The 24,141-nt window shown below is 40.7% G+C and overlaps 1 protein-coding gene across 9 annotated transcripts in view; it reads left to right on the top strand.

Moving 5' to 3' along the window:
- Nucleotides 1–24,141, top strand: part of RERE (arginine-glutamic acid dipeptide repeats) — a 466,088-nt gene that overhangs the window by 140,297 nt on the left and 301,650 nt on the right. For all 9 annotated transcript variants that reach the window (XM_078330305.1, XM_078330303.1, XM_078330302.1 and 6 more), the window contains one exon: nucleotides 23,086–23,554. In XM_078330305.1, the coding sequence (XP_078186431.1) occupies nucleotides 23,531–23,554 (24 nt within the window). In that variant the 5' untranslated portion in view covers nucleotides 23,086–23,530. The remainder of the gene's footprint in view (nucleotides 1–23,085; nucleotides 23,555–24,141) is intronic.

Here is a 24,141-nt window from a genome sequence, read left to right as displayed (position 1 = left end):
TTGATTAAAAGAAAGTGGCTTATTGAAGAAATGAGAATCTTAATATTTTTACTTAACATACGTTCGGCTTTAGATCAGCACTGTGGAATAGAACTTTCAGTGGCAATGGAAATGTTCTGTATCTGTTCTGTCCAGTGTGGTAGCTGCTAGCCACACGTGGCTAGTAAGCACTTGAAATGTGGTAGTGTGACCAAGGAAGTGCATTTTAAAATTTTATTTAATTCTAATTTATTTAAATAGCCATGTAGATAGTGACTACTATACTGGACAGCATGGCCCTCGATTGAAGTTCTTAAGTGATTCACATGGCTAGAAGAGGAATAATATTCGAGAGCATTCACTTACGTATAGCCATTCCGTGGTTTTGTGGACACATGATTATTTCTACATTTGTTCTTTAGAGAAAGTTGGAATGGAAAGGGGAATGTAAAGACACTATTAGCATGTGAGATGGAGAGTTATAATTTAATTTTTTAAACAAACCCCAAAAGTTACCTGTTTTTTAAGTATTTAACAATAACATTAACGAGAACCATACTGCTTTTAGTTAAGAATCTCTGCCCTTTGATTATAAAAGAGGAAAGCTTGTTAGTGAATAATGAAAAATGAAATACAATAAATTGATTTTATTCATACACCAACTATTTCATTACATTCAGAGGTAAATGTGGCATAGTTCCTGTTCTCATGGACCTGAACTGAAACCGGGACACCATGCTTCTGTAGTCTGAGAAGGGTTGGCTTAGGAACCCAGGCTTCCAGTGGGCTGAGGGCCCTTTAGAGGGATATGAGGAGTCAAGGCAGGCTTCTTGAGGACAGACAACTCTTCCTATTAAGCAATACAAACAAACAGTTTTCCTGGGACCAGCTTGATGTGTTTTAAATACTGTTTTCTGCAAAATGTTTGTTGCATGCCTCTGTGCTGTGGGATTCTAAAGATGTGAAGAACATGGTTGTCATCATCAGTGTTGAGGTTTATTGAGTATCTTGTATCTGTTAGCACTGTGTGGACTGGTGCTTTACATGGATTATTTTGTTTATTCCTCACAACTTCATGAGATAATTATTTTATTATCTTCATTTTGTCAGTGAAGAAACTGAAGTCTAGACAGAAAAATTGACTAGCTCGTATTTCTAAAGCTAGCAAGGTCAAGGGTGTGTTCTGTCAGTCGAGGCCTACAGAGAAGGGTGAGGGAGAGGATACATGAAACATAAGAATTAATGAATAATAAGGTTTTTACATTATTCTTATGTGTTAGAATGCTAACCTGTAAAATTCCGACTGTGTGATTACAAAAGGAATTAAGGGCAAGAATGGCATGGGTTGGAAGCATCAATGATTACTTTTCTTTTTCTGTCTTTTTTTTTTGAGATAGAGAGTCATTCTGTCCCCCAGGCTGTAGTCCAGTGGCACGATCTCAGCTCACTGCCACCTCCATCTTGAGATTTCAAGCAATTCTCCTGCCTCAGCCTCCCGAGTAGCTGGGACTATAGGCGCGCACCACCATGCCCAGCTAATTTTTGTATTTTTAGTAGAGACGGGGTTTCACCTTGTTGACCAGGATGGTCTTGATCTCTTGACCTTGTGATCCACCTGCCTTGGCCTCCCAAAGTGCTGGGATTATAGGCGTGAGCCACCATACCTCTTCTTTTTTTTTTTTTGATAAAAAATACATGACTTTATTTAGTCCTTCAGTTTGCCATTTAAGAATGTTTTTGATGGAATCATTCTTTACATGGTTCTTCATTTGAGCTGAGCCTCTAACATGAAAAGAAAGGCCAGTTGGGTTATTTTGGATTACTTTTCTGAAACCCCATCAATAGATAAGGCACATGTTGATGTGACAGCTGTTAGATTCCCACCGAGTACTCCTAAGTTAGTTAAGTGCTGTTCAATTGTAAGATTTGTGTTATTCCTGTCTGTGACTCACATACTATTCTAAGGAAGAGACTTGGCATTGATCATTTATAAGTTTCGTAATGTGGAGATGAATAACACTGGGAAATTTACTATGGGTTTTAAATTTTGTTGATTACTAACTTGTTGAACAATTTTCTTACATGTGGACTTCATAGATCCTTTATTTGGTAGTATACAGTGTTAACCTTAAGAGTCCAGGTTGAGCATTTCAAATCCAAAAATACAATATCTGGAATGCTTCAAAATTCAAAACTTTTTGAGTGCTAAGATGATACTGAAAAGAAATGCTCATTGGACCATTTCAGATTTTCAGATTTAGATGCTCAACCAGTAAATATAATACAAGTATTCCAAAATCTGAAAATACCTGGAATCTGCAACAGCTCTGGTCCCAAGCATTTCGCATAAGGGATACTCAACCTGTATGTAGGTATGTATGTACGTACGTACATATTTAGAGTTGGAGTCTTGCTCTTGTCGCCCAGGCTGGAGTGTAATGGTGTGATCTTGGCTCACTGCAGCCTCCGCCTGCCAGGTTCAAGCGATTCTCCTGTCTCAGCTTCCAGAGTATCTGGGATTACAGATGCCCGCCACCATGCCTGGCTAATTTTTGTATTTTTAGTAGAGATGGGGTTTCTCTGTGTTGGTCAGGCTGGTCTCAAACTTCGGACCTCAGGCTGTCTGCCCACCTTAGTCTCCCAAAGTGCTGGGATTACAGGTGTGAGCCACTGTGCCCGGCCTCAACCTGTATTTATGAATAGTTCATCCCTCATTTGGAAAATTTTATTATTGTGGTTACTGGTTTTGGGTTGTCTGTCACAGGGCCTCTAGATGTTATTTTTTGAGGAATTAGCTGGGAAAATGCTTGAAGTACCTGTGACTAGCTCTGTACACTTTATCTCATGCTCTTCCTAGGCCATCTCATTTGGTTCTGTGGATTTTATTTTGTATGCTGATGACATATGGAGTCCTTGACTTGGTCTTTTTTCTGAGTGTTAGATTGGAGGTATTTCCAGCTGCCTACTAAATGTCTCAGTGTGGATGGCCCTGTAATAGGCAGCTGAGACCTACCACTTTTCACAGTTAAAAATCTCTTCCTCATTCATCCTCCCAAACTCCCTTTCCTTTTCTTTTTCATGTCAGTTAGCATGTATCATTAGCTCACATAGAGTTGTCAAAACTAGAGATAGAAACTCGGGCATCATCTTGAGTTCTGTCTTTGATTCCCATCTGGTTTATTTCTAAACCAAAAATTGATAGGAAAGTTTAATTGTATCAGCAACAACCCTGTTGTACCCTACTGTTGTTGCTCTTGTTGGAGAATAGGATTGGTTTAGGTGTAGGTGTGGTAATGAGGGCTCTCAGGATACCAATAAAATCTTTTCTCTGGGCCTGGCGCAGTGGCTCACGCCTGTAATTCCAGCACTTTGGGAGGCTAAGGCAGGCAGATCACGAGGTCAAGAGATCGAGATCATCCTGGCCAACATGGTGAAACCCCATCTCTACTAAAAATAGAAAAATTAGCTGGGCGTGGTGGCACGCACCTGTAGTCTCAACTACTCTGGAGGCTGAGGCAGGAGAATTACTTGAACCCAGGAGGCAGAGGTTGCAGTGAGTCGAGATCACGCCACTGTACTCCAGCCTGGCGCCTGGTGACAGAGCGAGACTCTCTGTCTCATAAAAAAAAAAAATGGTCTTCTCTCTTGGGGACACCTGTGAGTTTTTCATTGGTGAGAAGAGCTGCCATTTACTTTTAGCTCCTTTTCTGCAGATTTTTTTTTTTTTTGAAATAAGGTCTCACTCTGTCATCCAGCCTGGAGTGCAGTGGTGCAATCACGGCTCACTGTAGCCACAACCTCCTGTGCTCAGATGGTCCTTCCACCTCAGCCTCCCGAGTAGCTGAGACCACAGGTGCTTGCCATCACCCCTGGTTAATTTTTTTTTTTTTTTAGAGATGGGGTTTTGCCATGTTGCCCAGGTTGGTTTTGAACTCCTGGGCGTAAGCAATCTGCCAGCCTTGGCCTCCCAAAATGTTGGGATTACAGACATGAGCCACCACTCTGGGCCTTTTCTGCACAATTCTTGTTTTCTCTAGTATTCTAAAAATGCTTTTTAATCTATACCATATCATGTCATTTGTTTATTTAAACTATATCAAAAGTGACAGGCCTATATATAGGGAAGCCCATATCATAACCAGATGATTTTTAAAAACACTGTAATTTACCAGTTGCTGAAAATGGCACACATCCCTAGGCAGTTAGCCATATTGTTAGTCACTTTAGAATTTGCAAGGTAAAGCAGAGAGGAAAGAGAGGGATATGTGCAATCCCTTAAGGCCCCATGGATTTGATCAAATTAACTTTAATCAGAAGTGGCAGTTTTTTGCACTGAAAGCTTTTGAGAAGACCTCTGTTTGCTGAAGTGAGAAAGAGGATTTCTCTGGAGAATGCTGGTGGAACTGTGTGCTCCATTTACATTTCAGCCTCCCAGGTTGCATTTGTCAGTTGCTTTGGGGATTTATGTTATCTGGTAGTGTGTATCTCCTTGCTTGCATTTTCCAGGTGATCTTAAAAGTCGCTAAAGACTAGAGTTCTTCAGTATATGCTTACATTGGGGATCAAACTGAGCTTCTGATATTTTTTTGTGGTTGTGGAATATGAAATGATTACTTTCCTTGTAAAATAATTAGTTTATAAAACGGAGTACGAAATAAGTACTTTTCCTTGACAACAAAATTGAGGAAGTTTGTCAAGTCAGCATTGGGGACTGTGACTTGAAACAGTTGGAATACAGACCTTATTTAATCTGGCACCTGCTCTACTGTCTTTATTTTACACTAGATGAGATGGAAGCTTAGAAAGAAATAGCTGTGTGATACTCATTAAGTCTGCCAGCATAAGACCAGTACAAGTGTTATTGGGAGATCTGCTGGCTTGGGGAAGAAATGCAGTCTCTGCCTCCTTCAGTCCTGCTTGGTGTTATTACAGTTACTGTTTATATGTATCCTATTCAGTTATTTTCATATTTAAGAAAACTTATTGGTAAACCTCTGAAGATGTAGTTGTTTTTTCCTTTTTTCTTTTTCTTTTTTTTTTTAAGTCCCAAAAAAGAAGTCTGTATTACTTTCTTTTTGATGATAATGTCCAGGTCCATAAATCAAAGGCACTCTTTTAGCCTAGTGATATTTAACAGGGCTGTGTTAATAATTTATAAATGTCAAGATGAGGCCTCTCTTGGGTTAGACCATTGATCTATGGAAAAAGCGGCAACTTTGCACATATTATTTAATGAAAGCTTCCATTTTAAATTTGCTATAGATATAATTTGGGTATGTTTATTAGAAATGGGAGCTCAATAATAAGACCAAAGAATAAATACTAAAATAAAAATTTTAATAATTTGAAAATCTTTTAATATAAAAATATTTATTTTGGGCCGGGCACGGTGGCTCATGCCTGTAATCCCAGCATTTGGGAGGTCGAGGCAGGTGGATCACAAGGTCAAGAGATCGAGACCAACATGGTCAACATGGTGAAATCCTGTCTCTACTAAAAATACAAAAAAAATTAGATGGGCATGGTGGCGCGCACCTGTAATCCTGGCTACTCAGGAGGCTGAGGCAGGAGAATTGCCTGAACCCAGGAGGTGGAGGTTGCAGTGAGCTGAGATCGGCCATTGCACTACAGCCTGGGTAACAAGAGCGAAACTCCATCTCAAAAAAAAAAAAAAAAAAAAAAAATTATTCTTGAGACAGGTCTTCTCTGTTGCCCATGCTGGAGTGCAATAGTGTGATTATGTTTCACTGTAGCCTCAACCTCCCAGGCTTAAGTGAGTCTCCCTCGTCAGCCTCCCAAGTAGCTGGGATTACAAGGGTTTGCCATCATGCCCAGCTAATTTGTGTAATTTTTGTAGAGATAGGATTTGGCCATGATCTTAAACTCCTGGGCTCAAGTGATCTACCTGCCTTGGCTCCCAAAAGTGCTGGGATTATAGGCATGAGCCACTGCATCAGCCAAAAAATATTATAGCAGTAAGCTTTTACACCCCATTTTTTAAAAGAAACATGATACTTAACTTTTTCTTATTTTGGCACTTCTCTTTTGGAGTCCTTTGTTTATTTCACATATAAATGCTTTTCTCAGTAATGACCTTTCCAAGATTTTGACAAATACTTGCCTTAGAGGGCAATCATATTTATGTTGAAAACCCGTGATGTAGAGTTGAAGACATTCTCTGTTTTATTCCCAGGTAGGCATTGTCAGGGGGGTATGAGTTTTCATTAGAGAATACATTACATGCTAAACAGGACTGGAGTATATTATCTGTGATGTGAGATCATTATATCATTTTTTAAAGCTTGTTGTAATAAATTAGGCTCCTGGCTGGGCGTGGTGGCTCATGCCTATAATTCCAGCACTTTGGGAGGCCTTGGTGGGCGGATCACCTGAGGGTCAGGAGTTTAAGACCAGCCTGGCCTACATGGTGAAACCCTGTATCTATTAAAAGAAATTAGCCAGGTGTGGTGGTGGGCACCTGCAATCCCAGCTACTCGGGAGGCTGAGGCAGGAGAATTGCTTGAACCCAGGAGGCGGAGGTTGCAGTGAGCCAAGATTGCGCCACTGCACTCCAGCCTGGGTGACATGAGTGAAACACCTGTTGTTGCAAGGAGGAGACACTGTGAACTGTGAAGTTACAATAGGATTGACATGTTGATTGAGAAGTCAAGTCTGTCTGAAGCCTGAATAACCGTAGAGGTTATTGTTGACACCTGCAGTGGTAATTTTAGGTGAAATTTTTGAAGGCATGTGCCATTCTATGATCCTAAACTCCTGGGCTCAAGTGGTCTGCCTACCTTGGCTCTCTTTTATAGTTTTCTTTTTTCCACTTGTAGTGAAGAAATTTGTTTGCACAGTAGTAGATAGAAAGGGATAGAATGATATTGCATTTTCTCTAGTTGCTGGAAACATTTTTCCTGTCATTAGCCAGAATTTGATAATTTGATCTCTTTAAATTTTCAGGCTGAGCATGGTGGCTTACACCTGTAGCCCCAGGATTTTGGGAGGCCATGGTGTGAGGATTGCTTGAGCTCAGGAGTTTATAAGACCAGCCTGGGAAACCCAGCAAGATCCCTTCTCTACAAAAATAAGGGAAACTTAGCCAGGTGTGGTGATAATGTGCCTGTAGTCCTAGCTACTCTGGAGGTAAAGGTAGGTGAGTCGCTTGAGCCTAGGATGTCGAGGCTGCAGTGAGCCATGATTGTTCCTTGGCATTCCAGTCTGGGTGACAGAGGGGGAGACCCTGACTCAAAAAAACAAATAAAAAATTTATTTCCAGAGTGAGATTATTCTCATTTTTCTTTTTAAAAAGTATTATTGTTTGTTTTTTGTGGAGATGGGAGCTTGCTATGTTGCCCAGGCTGGTCTTAGACTCCTGGCCTGTAGTGATCCTCCTCCCTCAGCCTCCCAAAGCACTAGAATTTTAGGGATGAGCCACCATGACAGGCTGAGATTTTTTTTTTTCCTAAATCTAGCATCTTTCCCCTTTCTTTCTCTTACAAATGTAATCATATGTTTCTCATGATAATGCTCACAGATTTTGAATCCAATTACATGTTTTCATATCAATTACTTTAAAACAGCGTGCTTTCCTGAGACATATATGTGTTGCTCTGTTTGGATTATTTTAGATTCAAATTGTGATACTAACTAAACGTTACTAGCGAACCTATTAAATTTCATTTTTTCTGGAGTTGAACTTTTGTTTTAAATTCATATAATTAGTCACTACGTTTTCTTTTTCTCTTTACACATTGCCATTAAATTTTTTAATTTAGCCCCTCAAAATTGTTAAGAAAGCTAATTTTAAAATCCAAGGCGAGAATCTTTCAAATAGTTTTTCCTTCCTTAATTCATTAGGCCAGAAGGGCCTGGCAAAAGTCATTTGGACAGCTGGTATATTTCCCTGTGGAACAGCAGGGGGAGGTGTTCCCATCCTATGTGTCTTCTAGTGTGGAAACCAGCCAGGAAGGACTATTACAGCCTGGATTTTATTAAATGCAGCATTTGGTAACATCATTGATACAGAATTTGTCCACAGGCAACTGTTATATATGTAGAGAGCTTTCCTGTGAATAAATAAATGTATTGTTTTCAGCTCAGGGTTTTCAGAGCGTGGTCATATACAGTCTTTCCATCATTCTACCATTGCAACGTCACTGGCAGTTCACAGAATGTTTTTGGACTGTCCATAATATTCATTTCAAAGCATTCTTTACCATCTTGAATATTTCATCCCTGGTAGTTTGTTTTGATACCAACTGGCCTCATGGTTATTAGTACTCAGCACGGAGGACTCCTAGATTTAGGTCTATCCCAGAGCTTTCTGGCCACTCAACCCATACATCTTAATACATTCCAACAGAATTCCCAGTTTTTGTTCTCTTTGCATGTCAGTAAATGACTGTAGTTGCTTGGATTTAAACCTTATTGTCTGGCCGGGTGCAGTGGCTCAAGCCTGTAATCCCAGCACTTTGGGAGGCTGTGGCAGGTGGATCATGAGGTCAAGAGATCAAGACCATCCTGGCCAACATGGTGAAACCCTGTCTCAAATAAAAATACAAAAATTAGCTGGGCATGGTGAGGCACGCCTGTAATCCCAGCTACTTGGGAGACTGAGGCAGGAGAATCGTTTGAACCTGGGAGGTGGAACCTGGCAGTAAGCCAAGATTGTGCCACTGCATTCCAGCCTGGCAACCAAGCGAGACTCCATCTCAGGAAAAAAAAAAAAAAACCCCAAAACTCTTATTGTCTTCTTTGCCTCTCCTCTTTTCTCACACTGCATGCACTCTGTCATTTGATTCTGAGGGCTAGAATCTGACCACTGCTTAACACCTTAGGGAGTTACTTCTCTATGCAAAACCTCACCGTGGCTTTTCTCTTATTTGAGTAAGTACTGAGCTACCTCTTCATTTCCGACTCTTCTTGCCCTCACTGTTTCAGCCACCACGTCCGTTTATTGTTGCTTGGACATGCCAGGCATGTTTCTGCCTGAGTTAGGGCTTTGCACTTGCTTTTCTCTTTGCCCAGAATGCTTTCCCTGCTTTTAACCATGTAACTTGCACCTTGCTTCTTTTAGGTCCAATGATCCCTTGCCAGTGATTACCTTTAATTAATGACCTCTCCACACCTGTTGCCCAGCTTTGTTTTTTTCTGTAGTACATCTTATGGCCAAAACTTACAGACTGTCTGTAGTAATCTGCTTGTTTGTTTATTGTCTGCTCTCTCCCAGACTAGACTGTAATCTCTCCGAGGTTGGAGATTGTGTGTGTTCTGGACATAGCTCCTAGGTCACCTAGTATGAATGCACTCAGTAACATTTGCTGAAATAATGGTGGAATTGACAGAGAATCTCCTCTGGAGATTGATGTTTATTTGATGATCAGTGTTATAACTACATTTAAGTGTTAGGTCTAGGCCCTGGGACTTCTCCTGCCCTCCCTGGTTATTTACTAGTTGCTGGGATCTTAATTGAATTGTTGCAGTGGCTTTTCTCCTTTTCTCTTTGAATGATATCAGGTTAACAAAGGTAGCAGGGTTAATACATTTGATCAACCTAGAATCACACCCAGTTAGAATGGCGCAGACATAGAAAACAGCAAATTGAATTTTGACTGAGACTTCTGCTTTTAGTCAGAGCTACTTTGCCTTTTATCTTAGAGATTCTAAGTGTTTAAAAGAGCTGCTCCAATGAGTTTTGTGGTTCCATTTTTCCCTTGATATAATTTGTACTCATGGATTACAAGTGCATTTTGAATGCTTTTGATTTTTCCTATAGATGTGAAGTGTAATTGTATTAAGTACAGAATTCACCCTGTCATTTCCTTTCATCACATGCTGAGAGCTTATGTGCCACAGTTGCAAATTACTTTGAATCTTAGAGATCTGCAAACTGGAAGAAGCCCTGTCCAACTTAATCTACTTTGAACATGCTATACAGAGATAGCATTCCTGGTCAGAGATAGCATTCCTGACCAAGAATTCCTGTATATTAAAGATTACTGTGGTCCAAAGAAGCATGCGCGTGCTCTCTCTCTCTCTCTTTTTGAGGAGTCTCTCACTGTCGCCCAAGCTGGAGTGCAGTGGCGTCTTCCTGGCTCACTGCAACTTCCGCCTCCTGGGTTCAAGTGATTTTCCAGCCTCAGCCTCCCAAGTAGCTGGGATTACAGGAGCCTGCCATCACACCCAGCTAATTTTTTGTATTTTTAGTAGAGATAGGGTTTCACCATATTGGCCAGGCTGGTCTCAAACTCCTGACCTTGTGATTTACCTGCCTTGGCCTCCCAAAGTGGTGGGTTAACAGGCATGAGCCACTATACCCAGCCCAGAAGTCTCTCTTTCATTCTCAGCATTACATGAAGTAAAACTCTGTCTACTAATTTAATTGACTATGTTTTTTATGGCTTTAAAAGGTGATTTTTCTCAATTGCAGAAGTAAAGCTCATCCTTGTGAATTTTATAGCCAGATGTACCTTTGTTTGGCTTTAGTGAAGCCTGAGCTTTTTCTTGTTAGTTTGTAATGCTGTGTGTGTGTGTGTGTGTGTGTGTGTGTGTGTGTGTGTGTGTTTTTTAAAACAGCTTTATATAATTTACCTATTTAAAGTATACAGTTGGCGGGGCATGGTGGCTTGTACCTGTAATCACAGCATTTTGGAGGCCAAGGTGGGCAGATTGCTGGAGGCCAAGGCAAGTGGGTTGTTTGAGCCCAGGAGTTTGAAACCAGCCTGGGCAACACAGTGAAATCCCATCTCTGCAAAATACAAAAAAAATAACAGGGTGTGGTGGCATACACCTGTAGTCCCAGCTACTGGAGAGGCTGAGGTGAGGGGATTGCTCGAGCCCTGTAGATTAAGGCTATAGTGAGCAATGATCATGTCACTGCACTCCAGCCTGGGCAACAGAGTCAGAATCTGTCTTAATAACAAAATAAACACACACACACACACACACGCACACACACAGACACTTTATTGCATTTTAGAATATTCACAGATACTGGCAACTGTCATCACAATCAATTTTAGGACGTTTTCATCACTCCCAGAAGAAGTTGTAACCATAGCAGTCACTCTGTATTTACCCCTTGCAACCCCAGGCAACAAGTAATCTGCTTTCTGTCCTTCTGATTTGTTTCTTCTGTACATTTATTACAGATGGAATCATATAATATCTAGTCTTTTGTGACCGCCTCTTCATTTAGCATAATGTTTTCAAGATTCAAGATGCATTTCACTGAAATGCATCTGTATTTAATTTCTTATTGCTGGATAATATTTTATTTTATGGATATTTACCACACTTTATCTACCCATCTGCTTGTTTTTTGTATTTATATTTTCCACTTGGTTTTCGGTTTACAGCCATGCTTTGGGAAAGCGAGCTTAGGAATTCTTTCCCCCTTTCAGATCAAGGATTTGGTTTCATCAGCATTTGGTTTCCCTTGCCCTTGGCATTTGTGGACATTAGGTTTTCTCTTGGTTGTCTGACAGTGGAAGCCTCCACTTGGTCCCATGACCAGAGCAGGTCACTGATGAGTAATATTTTTTCTAACAAGCTTCAGGACTTGCCAGTAAACAACAGAATTTTCAAGATATTTGCTTATGTTCTCCTAATTCAGCCTCAAACATCTGTGGAATTACTGTTTCAAGCAATTTGAATTTGTTTAGTTTATTTCAGAGAACAAAGAACATGACACACTATAGTTTTTGTGATGGTGTTTTATGGATTGCATATTAGTGAAGCATAATTTTTCATGAGGCAACAGAGATGCTTAACCCCTTTATCTCTGCAGTAGAGAAATAAATTGTGTAAAGCAGTAGTTCTCAACTGTGGGCAGATTTGCTCCCCAGGGGATATGTGGCAATATCTGTAGATATTTTTGTAGTTCTCACTGGGGCAGGGTGTTGCACTGCTAGAATCTTTATGGGCTGAGGCCAGGAATGCTGCTAAATATCCTATAATGCACAGGATAGCCTCCCACAACAAAAAATTATCTGACCCCAAATGTTAATTTTACTGCAGTTGAGAAGCCCTGTTTAGAGTGAGCCATGAATTTTCCTTAACCTGCTGGTAGAAGAGACACAGCTGTTGGCAGTGTACAAGTAACTGTATATAAAGCTTCACATTTAAAAGTATATGAAAGCAGTTACTTATACGAATGAATTTGTGTGGGTTTTCTGTTTTTGAGGCGGAGTCTTGCTCTGTCGTCCAGGCTGGCGTGCAGCCTTCTAGGTTCAAGCAATTCTCTTGCCTCAGCCTCCCAAGTAGCTGGAATTACAGGCATGTGCTACCATGCCCAGCTAATTTTTTGTATTTTTAGTAGAGATGGGGTTTTGCCATGTTGACCAGGCTGGTCTCAAATTCCTGACCTCAGGTGATCCTCCCATCTCAGCCTCCCAACGTGCTGGGATTACAGGTGTGAGCCACCACGCCCAGCTGAGTTTGTGTGTTTTTTAAAGAAAGACAGGGTTTTAAATTTTTACTGGAAACCTCCTGGGACACTTCATCTTTGGGAATTTCTGTTTCAAATAATACAGATTATATATTGTTTCTTACTTGATTTTAATTGTGTTGTTAAGTATAGCCTCAAGCGTTGCTGTTCTGGGTACTTTTGCATCCTGTCCAATGTTCTTCTGTTTTGTTATTAGTATGTCTTTTTGCAAGAAATTGAGATGCCTTATTTGTTAGAGTCTTCCAGTCTTAGTTCTCTTTGTTTTTTCCCCAAAGCTTCTCAAGGAGATGAGGAAGTGCTGCTCTCAGCATTAAACCCAGTCCTGATTAAAGGGTTTATTCTGTGCTGCCTTCTGCTCCGATACCACAAAGGCTGCTCTTTGAATTTGACCTGTGTATCCCATTGCAGTTATTTAGGGTCCTTAAATAAGCCATATGTTCTGAGAAGGAGTATGTAAACTCTTAGCAGGATTGATTGAGTTTAAATATTCCCTCAGAGGTAGGGAATTGTGCAGGGGTATATGTAGCCTTTTGCTTATGTGGTTGGTTTGGGTCAGGTAGAAGAACTTTACAACATGGAAAAACTCTCAGTACCACATGACTTTCAGATAAAAAGCTGTTTTATTTCTGCCTAGGTTTACAGATCTGCTGACTTCATATTTCAGTGATATCTTGCATCCTTATCTGCACTTCTGGCATATTTTGAAGTATTCTCTGCAGCAGGTTACTGTTTATGAGAATGCCTTACTTCTTATTTGGTGAATACAAGTGTTAGAGTGACATTTCCCTTTCCAGTGCAAAAGCCATTACATTTTCTTTCCCAGGCATGTTGATATGAAAGGCAACAGGAGATGAAAATTGATTTCCTTTTGGAAGCAAGTCGCCCAGCTGTAGGGTGTCTCTTTGGTTTTCTGCTGCCTGCTGGCTGCAGCTGCTTCTCTTGGAGGCAGGGCCAGCAGAGTAAGATGTTCCCATAGGTCTTCCACACGTGGACCGTCTCCTTTGTTCCTAAAGGAGGATGCTGACACGTTTTGGATACACAATAAATGCAGAAATAACACAGGCAAAAGCACTTGAGGTGCCTCAGTTCCTTACTTAGGCTTTCAGAGAACATGGATTTGAAAGCAAGCTTGTTTGGCTGACGCTAACAACTCTTGGTGGAAAACATCTCCTACTGTCAGATAAGATGAATGTTCCCAGAATGCTCTTTTCATCTCAGTAGCATGCAAGAGCACCTTTTTCGCTTAACCTACTGTATTGGATAACTTGGCTTTTAAGGCCATGTAATTTAAGTCAGGATAGCTTTGTGGTTAAGGATGTGGGCTCTTGAGGCAGCTGCTTGAGTTCATATCCTAGGTCTAACACATAGTTATATGAGTTTGGTCAACTTGCTCAGCCTCTCAGTGCTTACTTTTGCATCGATAAGATATGTATAACAATAGTACCGACTGAATAAGATTATAGCTAGGATGATCATATGACCTGGCTCTCATGTTTTTCCTGCATAGTTATTTGTTGTGTCTTTTTTCACTCTCAGATGTACCCAGTTTGAATCATAAATTATATTGTCATCTTTGTTATACTGAAGATTAAGTGAGTTAGCATGTGTAAAGTGCTTAGTGCATATTAAGTGCCTAGAGAATGTTAGCTGCTTTATTATTTTGGGGGATTCCAATATCCCTTCCACATGCTGTACTTGAACTTACTTTGTACTGATGTTTTTCCCCTGTGGCTGCCATTTAACTGAACATTCTCTTAAGTTCCTCTCACCTGGAATGTCTTTCTCCTTCTCTTTGCATCTCTTTATCCTACTCATGGTTTATGAACCAAATCAAGTACCTCTTCAGTTATTTATTCATGAAATATTTTCTCTCCCAAGCAAAAGTCTCTTCATAATGCCCTCTTTACTGATCCAACTTACGTGTGAGAGGGTGGGAAGGAGGAAGAAATAATGTATTATTTATCTTTCTGTGCCAGGCAGTGAGTTAGGAATTGGAAATAGAGCAGAGGGCAAAAAACAGTCAAGGGTCAGTCCCTCATGGAAATTCTAGCTGGGAGGTAGAGATAGAAGTTAACCAAATCACACAAGTAAATATAGAACTACAGTTGTGGAAAGTGCCATGGAGGGAATTTAATAACCTGGTTGTTTTGGACAAGAAAGCAGTCCTCTGGAGGTTGCTGTTGATCTGTGACTTAAAGGCACCTCAGTGGGAGAAGAGCATTACAAAGGGTAGGAAGAACATGAGCAAAGGGTTCCTGGTAGGAAGGAGTGTGGTGTGTTCAAGGAACTGAGGGAGGGATGGTATCGCTGGGTGTAGACTGCAAGACAGTGCTGCAAGACGAAGCCAAAAAAGGATAAGTACCTTGTAGATCATGATAAGGATTTGGGTTTTTAATGTACCAAAGTGAGAAGTCACTAAAGTATTCTAAAGCATGGATTGACATAATATCATTAGCCCTTTAAAGGAGCACCCTGGCTGCGGTACAGAAAAAGAATTGTAGGAGTTCAGCAGAGTGGATTTGAAGGGACTCATCAAGAACCTGATTCAAGTGGTCCAGGAAAGCCATACTAGTAGATTGCACTAAAATTGTGATGTTGGAGGTGTTTGGATGTACAAGTTTGAGAGAAATTCATAAGGTAACAATGAGAGAATTTGTTGATATGGGATATAGGGATTAAAGAGGAGACAGGAGGATTGCATGAGCCCAGGAATTTAAGACTAGCCTCGGCAACATAGTGAAACCCTGTCTTTACAAAAAATTTAAAAATTAGCAAGGTATGGTGGTGCATGCCTGTAGTCCCAGCTACTCGGGAGGTTAAGGCAGGAGGATAGATTGAGTCCGGGAGGCTAAGACTGCATTGAGTCACGACCATGCTGCTGTGTTCCAGCCTGAGTGACAGAGTGAGACCTTGTTTCAAAAGGCGGGGCGGGGGGGAAACTAAAGTGAGGAGGCACTTGTATACCAGCTTGTCTAACATAATGGGCAGGGACCCTAGTACCTGAGAACAGCTAGAGTGGGGCTGATCTGGGGCCAGAGTATGCCTTTGGTTTGGACATGTTGAGGTACCTTTGAGATACCTGAGAAGAGATCCCAAGTGAACAGTTTTCACCTGCATCTGAAGCTGAAGGAGAAGTCTGGTAGAAGTGTACATGTGTACATCCATCTGAGAGCTGAAGAATGTATTATTATGTGAGACTGGCCAGGTAGAAAGGAGAGGATGAGAAAAGAGGGAGTGCCCCAACAGAACTCCTTCACTGGTTGGCCTAGTAAAAGAAATGGAGGGAGCCGTTAGATAGGCCCTGGAGAGGATCATGTCTAGAAAGTGAAAGGAAAAGAGACTATCCAGGAGGGTATGTGACCAGCCCCTGTCAGCTGCTGCTGAATAGTCAAATAATAATGAGGAAAATGCTCTCCTGGATTTGCTACAGAGCGGAAATTGCTTGAGGGGGAGTTGTTTTACGGAATACGAACCAACCTGGTCCTTGCCTTCATGGACTTTGCAGTTGGTGGGGAAGTGATGGAAGTTAACAACTGACAAGAATAGCGGGATTGATGAGGGCCATTTTGCAGGCAGGATTACAGGGCAAAGAGAAGGCTGGACTCTAGGTAGGTCTGGAAGGCCTCCTGGAGTTGGAGAGCAGAAATGCTGAAGACTCTGAGGGTCAGTAGAAGGTACATAGACAAAGGGGTGGGGAAGAGTATTCCCAGTAGTTGGGTTCTAGGGACTGAAGGAATGTCTTGAAGCAGCAGGAGCATTCAGGAGGGGTGGAGGTGGAAGCAGTAGGGGAGAGGCGAGGCTGGAGAGGTGAAGGGGCAGTCCCATAGTCTTTGAAAAGGAATGGTGGGCATTGAATTGTATGCTTTAAATGGTGATTCATGTGTCATGTGAATTATATTTCAATCGAGCTGTTGCTGAAAAAAAGTGGCGGGATGTCAGATGTGCTGGCTGGCTGCACTGGAGGACAGATTGGGAGGGAAGACAAAGGCAAACAATGTTACAGTCACAAAGACATGTTAGAAAGCAGTTGTATTCATCTGTGTGAGGGATGATGATGGCTTGAAGTAAGTAAGCTAAGATTCAGGTGGAGCAGTGTGTCCATTACAGAGGTGTTCAGGATGTGTCTGGTAGACTGAGTGCTAAGCAAAAAGCCTAGAGTGTGGTCGGGCATTTGAAAAATGTAAATATGTCTTCTGTGCTTGAATGAGGAAAAATTAGTTGGAGGACTTCACTCACTGTATTTAGTTGAAAGTCAAGCATCGTACAAATAGCCTGGCTTGAGCAATGGAGATGAGTAGAGCTCAAGGATTGGGAACTTAGGAGGGCGGGCCAGATTTCCATGGAGAAGTGAGTTTTAAATGATCGAAGAGGAGATATTTTATTTTTTCCTTTCATTTGTAGTTAATTCTACATGATTCATTTCTTAATCATGGAACTGGATAGATTTTACCCCTCTGCCCAAATAGGTAAGTTTCTTGCATGTAGAGGTGTTCGGGCTACCTTTATGTCTTGCGTAACTTACTATCTACCATAGTAGATAGTAAATCATTACTGAAATATATATTATTGATATTTTGCATTTGTAAAGCATTTTGCAATCTATTAAGTACATTTACATATGGCATACTCCGTAATTCACACCAGCAGCACTGTGAAGTAGGTAGATATTGCCTCCTTTTGCAGCTATGAAACCGTGACTCAAACAGCTAGAGTGATTTGCCCAAGGCAGTACAACAAGTAGCAGTGCTAAGAACTCTTGGCTTCTCAGTCCACTGTTTCCAGTTCTGTCCTGGGCCCCTTCTTTAAACTGAAGTACTGGCAGGAAGTGGTTTTCTTTTTTTGTTTTATTTTAGAGACAGGATTTCTGTGCCCTAGGCTGGAGTGCAGTGGTGGTGATCACAGCTCACTGTAGCCTCGAACCTGGCCTCAAACAATCCTCCCACGTCAGCCTCCCAAGTAGCTAGGACTACAGGTGTGTACCACCATGCGTAGCTAATGTTTAAATTTATTTTTCTTTTGTAAAGATGAGGTCTTGCTGTGTTTCCCAGGTTGGTCTCAAACTCTCTGCCTCAAGTGATTTCCCTACTTTGTCATCCCCATAGTGCTGGGATTATAGGCATAAGCCACGTGCCCAGCCACAAAGTGTTTTTCTGTTTCTTTTTTTTTTTTTTTTTTTTTTGACGGAGTCTTGAACTGTTGCCCAAGCTGTAGTGCAGTGGCGCAATCCTGGCTCACTGCAATCTTTGCCTCCTGGAGTCAAGCAGTTAGTTCTCCAGCTTCAGCCTCCTGAGTAGCTGGGACTACAGGCAGGCATCACCGCACCCAGCTAATTTTTTTGTATTTTTGGTAGAGACAGGGTTTCATCATGTTGGCCAAGATGGTTTTGATCTCTTGACCTCCTGATCCACCCGCCTCGGCCTCCCAAAGTGCTGGGATTACAGGCGTGAGCCACCGTGCTGGAAGTGGTTTTCTTAAATGACATTTGGAACATGAGCATGACTGAAAGGTTCGTGCTTTATCTGAATTGCTTTTGAGAAGTAGTCTGAGGTGTTTGTGGGTGGTGGTGGCTTCATTTTGAAGAGATAAGAGGGATGGTGTTTGTAGAGACGGAAGTAATCTAAGATGAAGACTATATTGACTCTGTTGACAACTTTGACCCTTTTCCCTAGATAAAGAATCTAATGGGTCAAAAACCTGTGAGGAATCGCCTTCAGCTAAATAGGTGAAGCTGCTGTTATCTGAGCTTTGATTAGATCCAGACAACTAAGACAACTGACCACATTTTCTTACTTAAGATGAAATGATGATGTATAATCTTCTAATTAGGAAATGAGTGAGAAGAATATACTTCAAAAGATTCCTATGGGTACTGCTTTTGGAAATATTTAACTCGTAAGTCAGTTTTGAATGTCCTTTCCACTCAAGTTTGAGCAATAAATGTTTTTATGAGTTTTAAAATTTTTGTCAAAAATTGTTTGTACTTCCTGGGTGATCTCACTCAGTCTCATGGCTTTAAAAATGAAATTATTATCTCCAGCCTGGACCTCTGCCAACTTTGACTGTGATTTTCTAGGCTTCTCAAGCTTAACACATTCAAACCCAAGCTTCTGGTCTCCCCATGAAACTCAAATAGCAGCTTCATCATCCAGGCCAGATTTCTTTTTCTTTTGTCCCCTTTTACTATCACACCTCACCTCACAAGTTTATCAGCACATCTTATTTTTGACTCTTATCTTTAAACATACAAAACATGAGACTTTTCCCCTTTTCTGCTGCTACTACCCTATCGATTCCCAGCTGCCGCTTATCTTCCCTGGGTGATTGAGCCCCCTGTGTCCCTTGAGTTTTTTCTCAGTGACCAGAGTGATCTCATGTAAATGGAAGTCAGATCATGCCTTTCTTTGCTACTCACATCCCTGCTGAAGTGTCATTTGAATAACTTCATTTCACTAGAGTAAAAGCCAGAGTCCTTTCCCTGGCCCACAAGGCCTGCCAGAATCCAGGTCTTCCTCCCTCTGCCCCTTCACCTCTGAACTTAACTCTGACCTCTCTCCCCCTTCTTGTGCTACTCTTTGAATATGTCTTGAGTGTGCCTGGCTCCTTCCTGCTTCTGAACCTTGGTACTTTCCCCTCTCAAGGAATCACCTCCCTTCATGCGTCCTTGGCTTCCTTTCTAATGCTCCTACTCAGGGTCAAAGCCCCCTCAGAGAGGCCTTCCCTGACCATCTTGTTTAAAATTGCAGTCCTGCCACACTGTCTGTCCCCTTTAGATTTCCTACGGAAGATCTTCTCTTACTAGGTATGGTGCCTTTTGTTGATGATCTGTCGCCACTGTGAGCACATAAGCTCAGGATCAGGGCAGGGGCTTTTGTATTGGGTTTTCTGCTGTTTACCAACAGCCAGAGCAGTAAGTAGCATATAGTAGGCATTCAGTTGACATTTGTTCACTGAGTAGATGAAGCTTGTTGTAAATCTGAAATGTAGTCTAGATTAGATTTTCTTCCTTTTCTTTTTTAAAGTATGTTATAAGATGTTTTCTGTTTCACTGAGTTGGGCAGTGATTGACAATAGACATTTTCAATGTTTTTGGCTTTCTTACTGGAGAAAAATAGCTTTGGGGCAGAGTGAGTGTGTTTCTTAATCTGTCTGTGTGCATCATCAGCATGGATGAGTGGAGGAGAAGTTGGTGCCTGTGAAGAAGAGCTGGAGACCCTGGCAGCACAGGCAGCAGGAGTTCCTGTGCAGGTCAGATAGGGTTGAGCTTTGTGAGAGCTGTGCTGGAATCCTGCTTTGTGCCCACTGGCTGTGTGGCCTTGTGCAGATGATCTCTTCTGAGTCTTGTAGACTGTAAAGCGAGGATGACAACTTCTGTCCAGTTCACTTCGTGAGTTGAAAGAATCAAATGAGGGACCTGCTCTATAAACCTCATGTTGCTGTAATAAAGACGCTGTTGTTGTATCATCCACTTTGTAGATCATTTCTAGCAAATTGAAGTGACAACTCTCCTTCTCAGTGCCATCTGGTTCCTCTCTGGGTCCCTTTCTTCAGTTGTCACATTGCGGTATGTGTTGATTACTGTACATTAAGGCTCAGAAGAATTATGATTTGTATGTTAAACATAGAGGAAAAAATATATTCCCATTGAGCTGTATTTTAAAGCCAAACATAAATGGTAATTGGATTAACTTTTGCTTGGATTATTAATGTTCATACTTACCTGAAAGTTGGATATATAAATATATGTCAATATATAAATGATATAGTATTAATTCTGGTAATTTAATAGTAATATAACATGCAGATAATGTAATATGTAAATAGGGCCAACTTTCAGATAATTCAAAACATTGATTTTATAAATATACATACACATATATACTGGATTTTATTTTATAGACATCTTTATTGCTTCTTGATTTTTTAACTTCCTTGCTCACTTTGGCAGAAACAACTCTATTTTCTTTGTAAATAAGAAACAGTATATGATTTTGTAGTGAGTAGTGTTGAATGTACAATTTGGACTTAGTATTTTTTTTTCTTTGAGTACTGAAAAAATGTTTTCTACACAATTTTCTGGAGCAGTTATCTTGTTAACTCTAGGGAGAATGATTTTTTTTCTTAAACTGAGAAGTGTTTCTGTCTGAAACTGCAATTGTAGTAGGGGGTTTTCAGCCCAAGCTTTTCATTCTTTTTGGTTTCCCAGTAGACCTTGTTAGGTTTTCAGGGTCAAAGAGGAACATTTTAACAACAGTGTTAGCTGATAGTTTTCTCTCTTGCCTGATTGGCTCATTCATGCTCTAAACTTAAGACTCATAGAGAAAGTAGTACATCTCTGTACTTTCAGTTGCTAGCACTGGTAGCCTGCTGGGACTTGGGAGTTTATGAATATCCATTTAGCAGATGACTCTTCTGCGCAAAACTTTCGTAGGCGTAGAAGAATTTTTCCTTTTCTTGAAATATGTTTAGAAAATGGAAATCCTATTTGAAAGCATGCGTCTTACATAGAAAGAAATAACCTAGTTTATGCTACATGCTTTCCTTCTAATTTAGCTTGTAGACACATGATTGCTCCTTCATCACCTGTCTCCCAAAGGCCGTTAATACTAAGGATATTTGAGATGATTGTAAGGAGGTCTTTTCTGGTATGAGATTTGACCCAAGAGCTCTGCAGAGAATATACCATAATTGTCATGGTTTTAGCATAACCAAAGAAAATTTTTTCTGCATCTGAAGCATGTAACTACAGACTGGTTTGTTTGTGGTTGTTGTTAAGATGACCAGTCTTTTGTTTGTTTACATGCACTGTTTTCTTTCTTGCCCTAGTTTCATGAGAAACAGAAGCTTCTTAGATTGACCAGTTGCCTTCTTTTGTTTCATTTGAGCATTGAGAACAAGGATCATGAGTTTTCTCCCCCATTGTGGTTTTAGTTCTGAACACCTGGCACATAGTATTTAGTAAAGATTCATTGAATAAGTGAGATAGGATATTAGGGAAGATCACAAAAAATCACAAAAGATAAATTATTTATTTATAAATTTATTATTAGGTCTATTCCAAAACTGACTTATAAAGAAAAAAGTTTTTTTCTGCTATAAAATTTCTATAAGAACTGTGTTGGGTTGGAGTTTTGGATTCACTTTTCCCATTGCAAACTCTTTTTTTATTTTTTAATTATTTTTTTATTTTTTAAATAAAGATGGGGTTTCACCATGATGGCCAGGCTGGTCTTGAACTCCTGGACCTCAGGTGATCCACCCACCTTGGCCTCCCAAAGTGCTAGGATTACGGCGTGAGCCACCACGCCCCGTCTCCCATTGTAAACTCTTAAAAACCTCAGACTTTTCTTTTTTTTTTTCCCAAGCTTACAGACAGTCTATTGTGGGAAAAAACCTCAGACTTTTCTTGTTGGGTTTGGCTTTGAGGAGCACTTTATTAGGAATGACACTTAATAGTATAAATTTGGAAGACTGTAAAAACCACCTAATATTCCCTAAAGATAGAAGGTTATTTCTGGAAGCTGTTATGGTATGTTAAGGCAGAGATAATACATTTTCTTTCTTTTCTTATTTTGAGATGGAGTCTTTCTCTGTCACTCAGGCTGGAGTGCAGTGGCATGATCTTGACTCACTGCAACCTCTGTCTCCTAGGTTCAAGCGATTCTCCTGCCTCTGCCTCCCAAGTAGCTGGAACTATATAGGTGTGTGCCACCATGCCCAGCTACTTTTTGTATGTTTAGTGGAGCTGGGGTTTCATCATGTTGGCTAGGCTGGTCTCGAACATCTGACCTTATGTGATCCACCTGCCTTGGACTCCCATAGTGCTGGGACTACTGGTGTGAGCCACCACACCCGGCCAATAATACATCTTTAGAGAAATCACTTTCCTTGGAACATAACTGAAATGATAGGATGTAAAGATGTATAAAATGTAACTCAAGGTGGAAAAATCTTGCTTTGAAGCTCTCATTTTCATTTGAGTTAAATATTTTTTATTCTTGAAGGGAGTCTGGGAGTTTGTAGCCAGAAAATGTCTTTAGAATATAGTGCTCTGTGTCATATCCTGAGACATTTTTGACAGCTTTGCAAACTATTACTGTTTTTTTGAGTAGAAATATTTTATTTTATGGTGGAGATGGGATCTTGCTTTGTTGTCAAGGCTGGTCTTGAACTCCTGGCTTCAAGCATTCCTTCTGCCTTGGCCTCCCAAAGTGCTGGGATTGGGATTATAGGCATTAGCCACAGTGCCTGGCCTGGAAATAATTTTTACTATGATTTGTTCCTTTTTAAATTAATATTATGAGTTATGAAGCTCCTTTTGTATAATAATACTCATTATATGTTGCCCACCAGGGAATATTGCTTTGGTTTTTCTTTAAAAAGGAGAAAACATGTAGGGTGGAGGCAGTATAGTTTACTCTTATGCATTCAGACAGTTTTTATTATTGGTATGGTAGAAAACCCCAAACCATTTGCTAGCTGAGACCAAAAACTGTATTTTAAAATTTTAACACTTATCTTAGTTTTTCTCCTATGACTTGTATGAAGTTTTTAAGTGTAAAGCATGAATAAGTAAGAGATTCATTTAACAAAACATTATTTTAGAAAAGAAATATGAAAAAGCATTAATGTAAAATCATTCTTTTTTTTCCTCCTAGCATTTTTGAAACGTTGGGGTTGTTGGAGTGGTTGGATTTTCCCTGGAATTGAGTGAGAAATTCAGAAGACTGAAGCCCAGGCTTACTGTCTACCTTTCACGGAGGCCTAGCCGTGAGAGGACAGAAGAAGGCACGTGGCGAATCATGACAGCAGACAAAGACAAAGACAAAGAGAAAGAGAAGGACAGGGACCGAGACCGGGACCGAGAGAGAGAGAAAAGAGACAAAGCAAGAGAGAGTGAGAATTCAAGGCCACGCCGGAGCTGTACCTTGGAAGGAGGCGCCAAAAATTATGCCGAGAGTGATCACAGTGAAGATGAGGACAATGACAACAATAGTGCCACTGCAGAGGAGTCCACGAAGAAGAACAAGAAGAAACCACCAAAAAAAAAGTCTCGTTACGAAAGGACAGATACCGGCGAGATAACATCCTATATCACTGAAGATGATGTTGTCTATAGACCAGGAGGTGAGCAGCGTTATGTTTGGGTCTTGCCAGTGTTTGCAGTAGGGAATGATCTTAGCATTATGATGAAATAAATACGCTTTTTACTCTTTAAGGAGGGCTTGGAATCCAGAGGAATAGGAAACTTAATTTGGTAAACATGTGACTCACTTTTGGTCAGTTGGGTTTACTCACTTCTTACTTGTGTCTGCCTTAATTTGGTCTTGTGCCCTGGTTTGTGCATTCATGAGTTCTTTCTTTGTTTTCCTATGCTTCTTGTTCTCTAACTTGACTGTCTGCTTAGTATTTTTTTGTCTTTTGAAATCATCCTTGCTTTTTAATCTTCAATCATAAATTAGACTGTGGTGACCTTGCAGAATTGACTACTTGGTGCAGACAGGTAACCCTTAAGATTCTTGGAAACAGAAAATTTTACTTTGGCACAGGATTAACCATACTCTAGAGAGATACTTTTTAAAAATGGCCTTTAGGCTGGGCATGGTGGCTCCTGCCTGCAATTTCAGCACTTTGTCAGGGCCAAGGCAGGTGAATCACCTGATGTCAGGAGTTCGAGACCAGCCTCACCAACCTGGTGAAACCCTGTCCCTACT

The sequence above is a fragment of the Callithrix jacchus genome, chromosome 7, assembly GCF_049354715.1.
Source record: "Callithrix jacchus isolate 240 chromosome 7, calJac240_pri, whole genome shotgun sequence".
NCBI classification, from domain to species: domain Eukaryota; kingdom Metazoa; phylum Chordata; class Mammalia; order Primates; family Cebidae; genus Callithrix; species Callithrix jacchus.
This window is presented reverse-complemented; position numbering and strand designations above follow the sequence as displayed.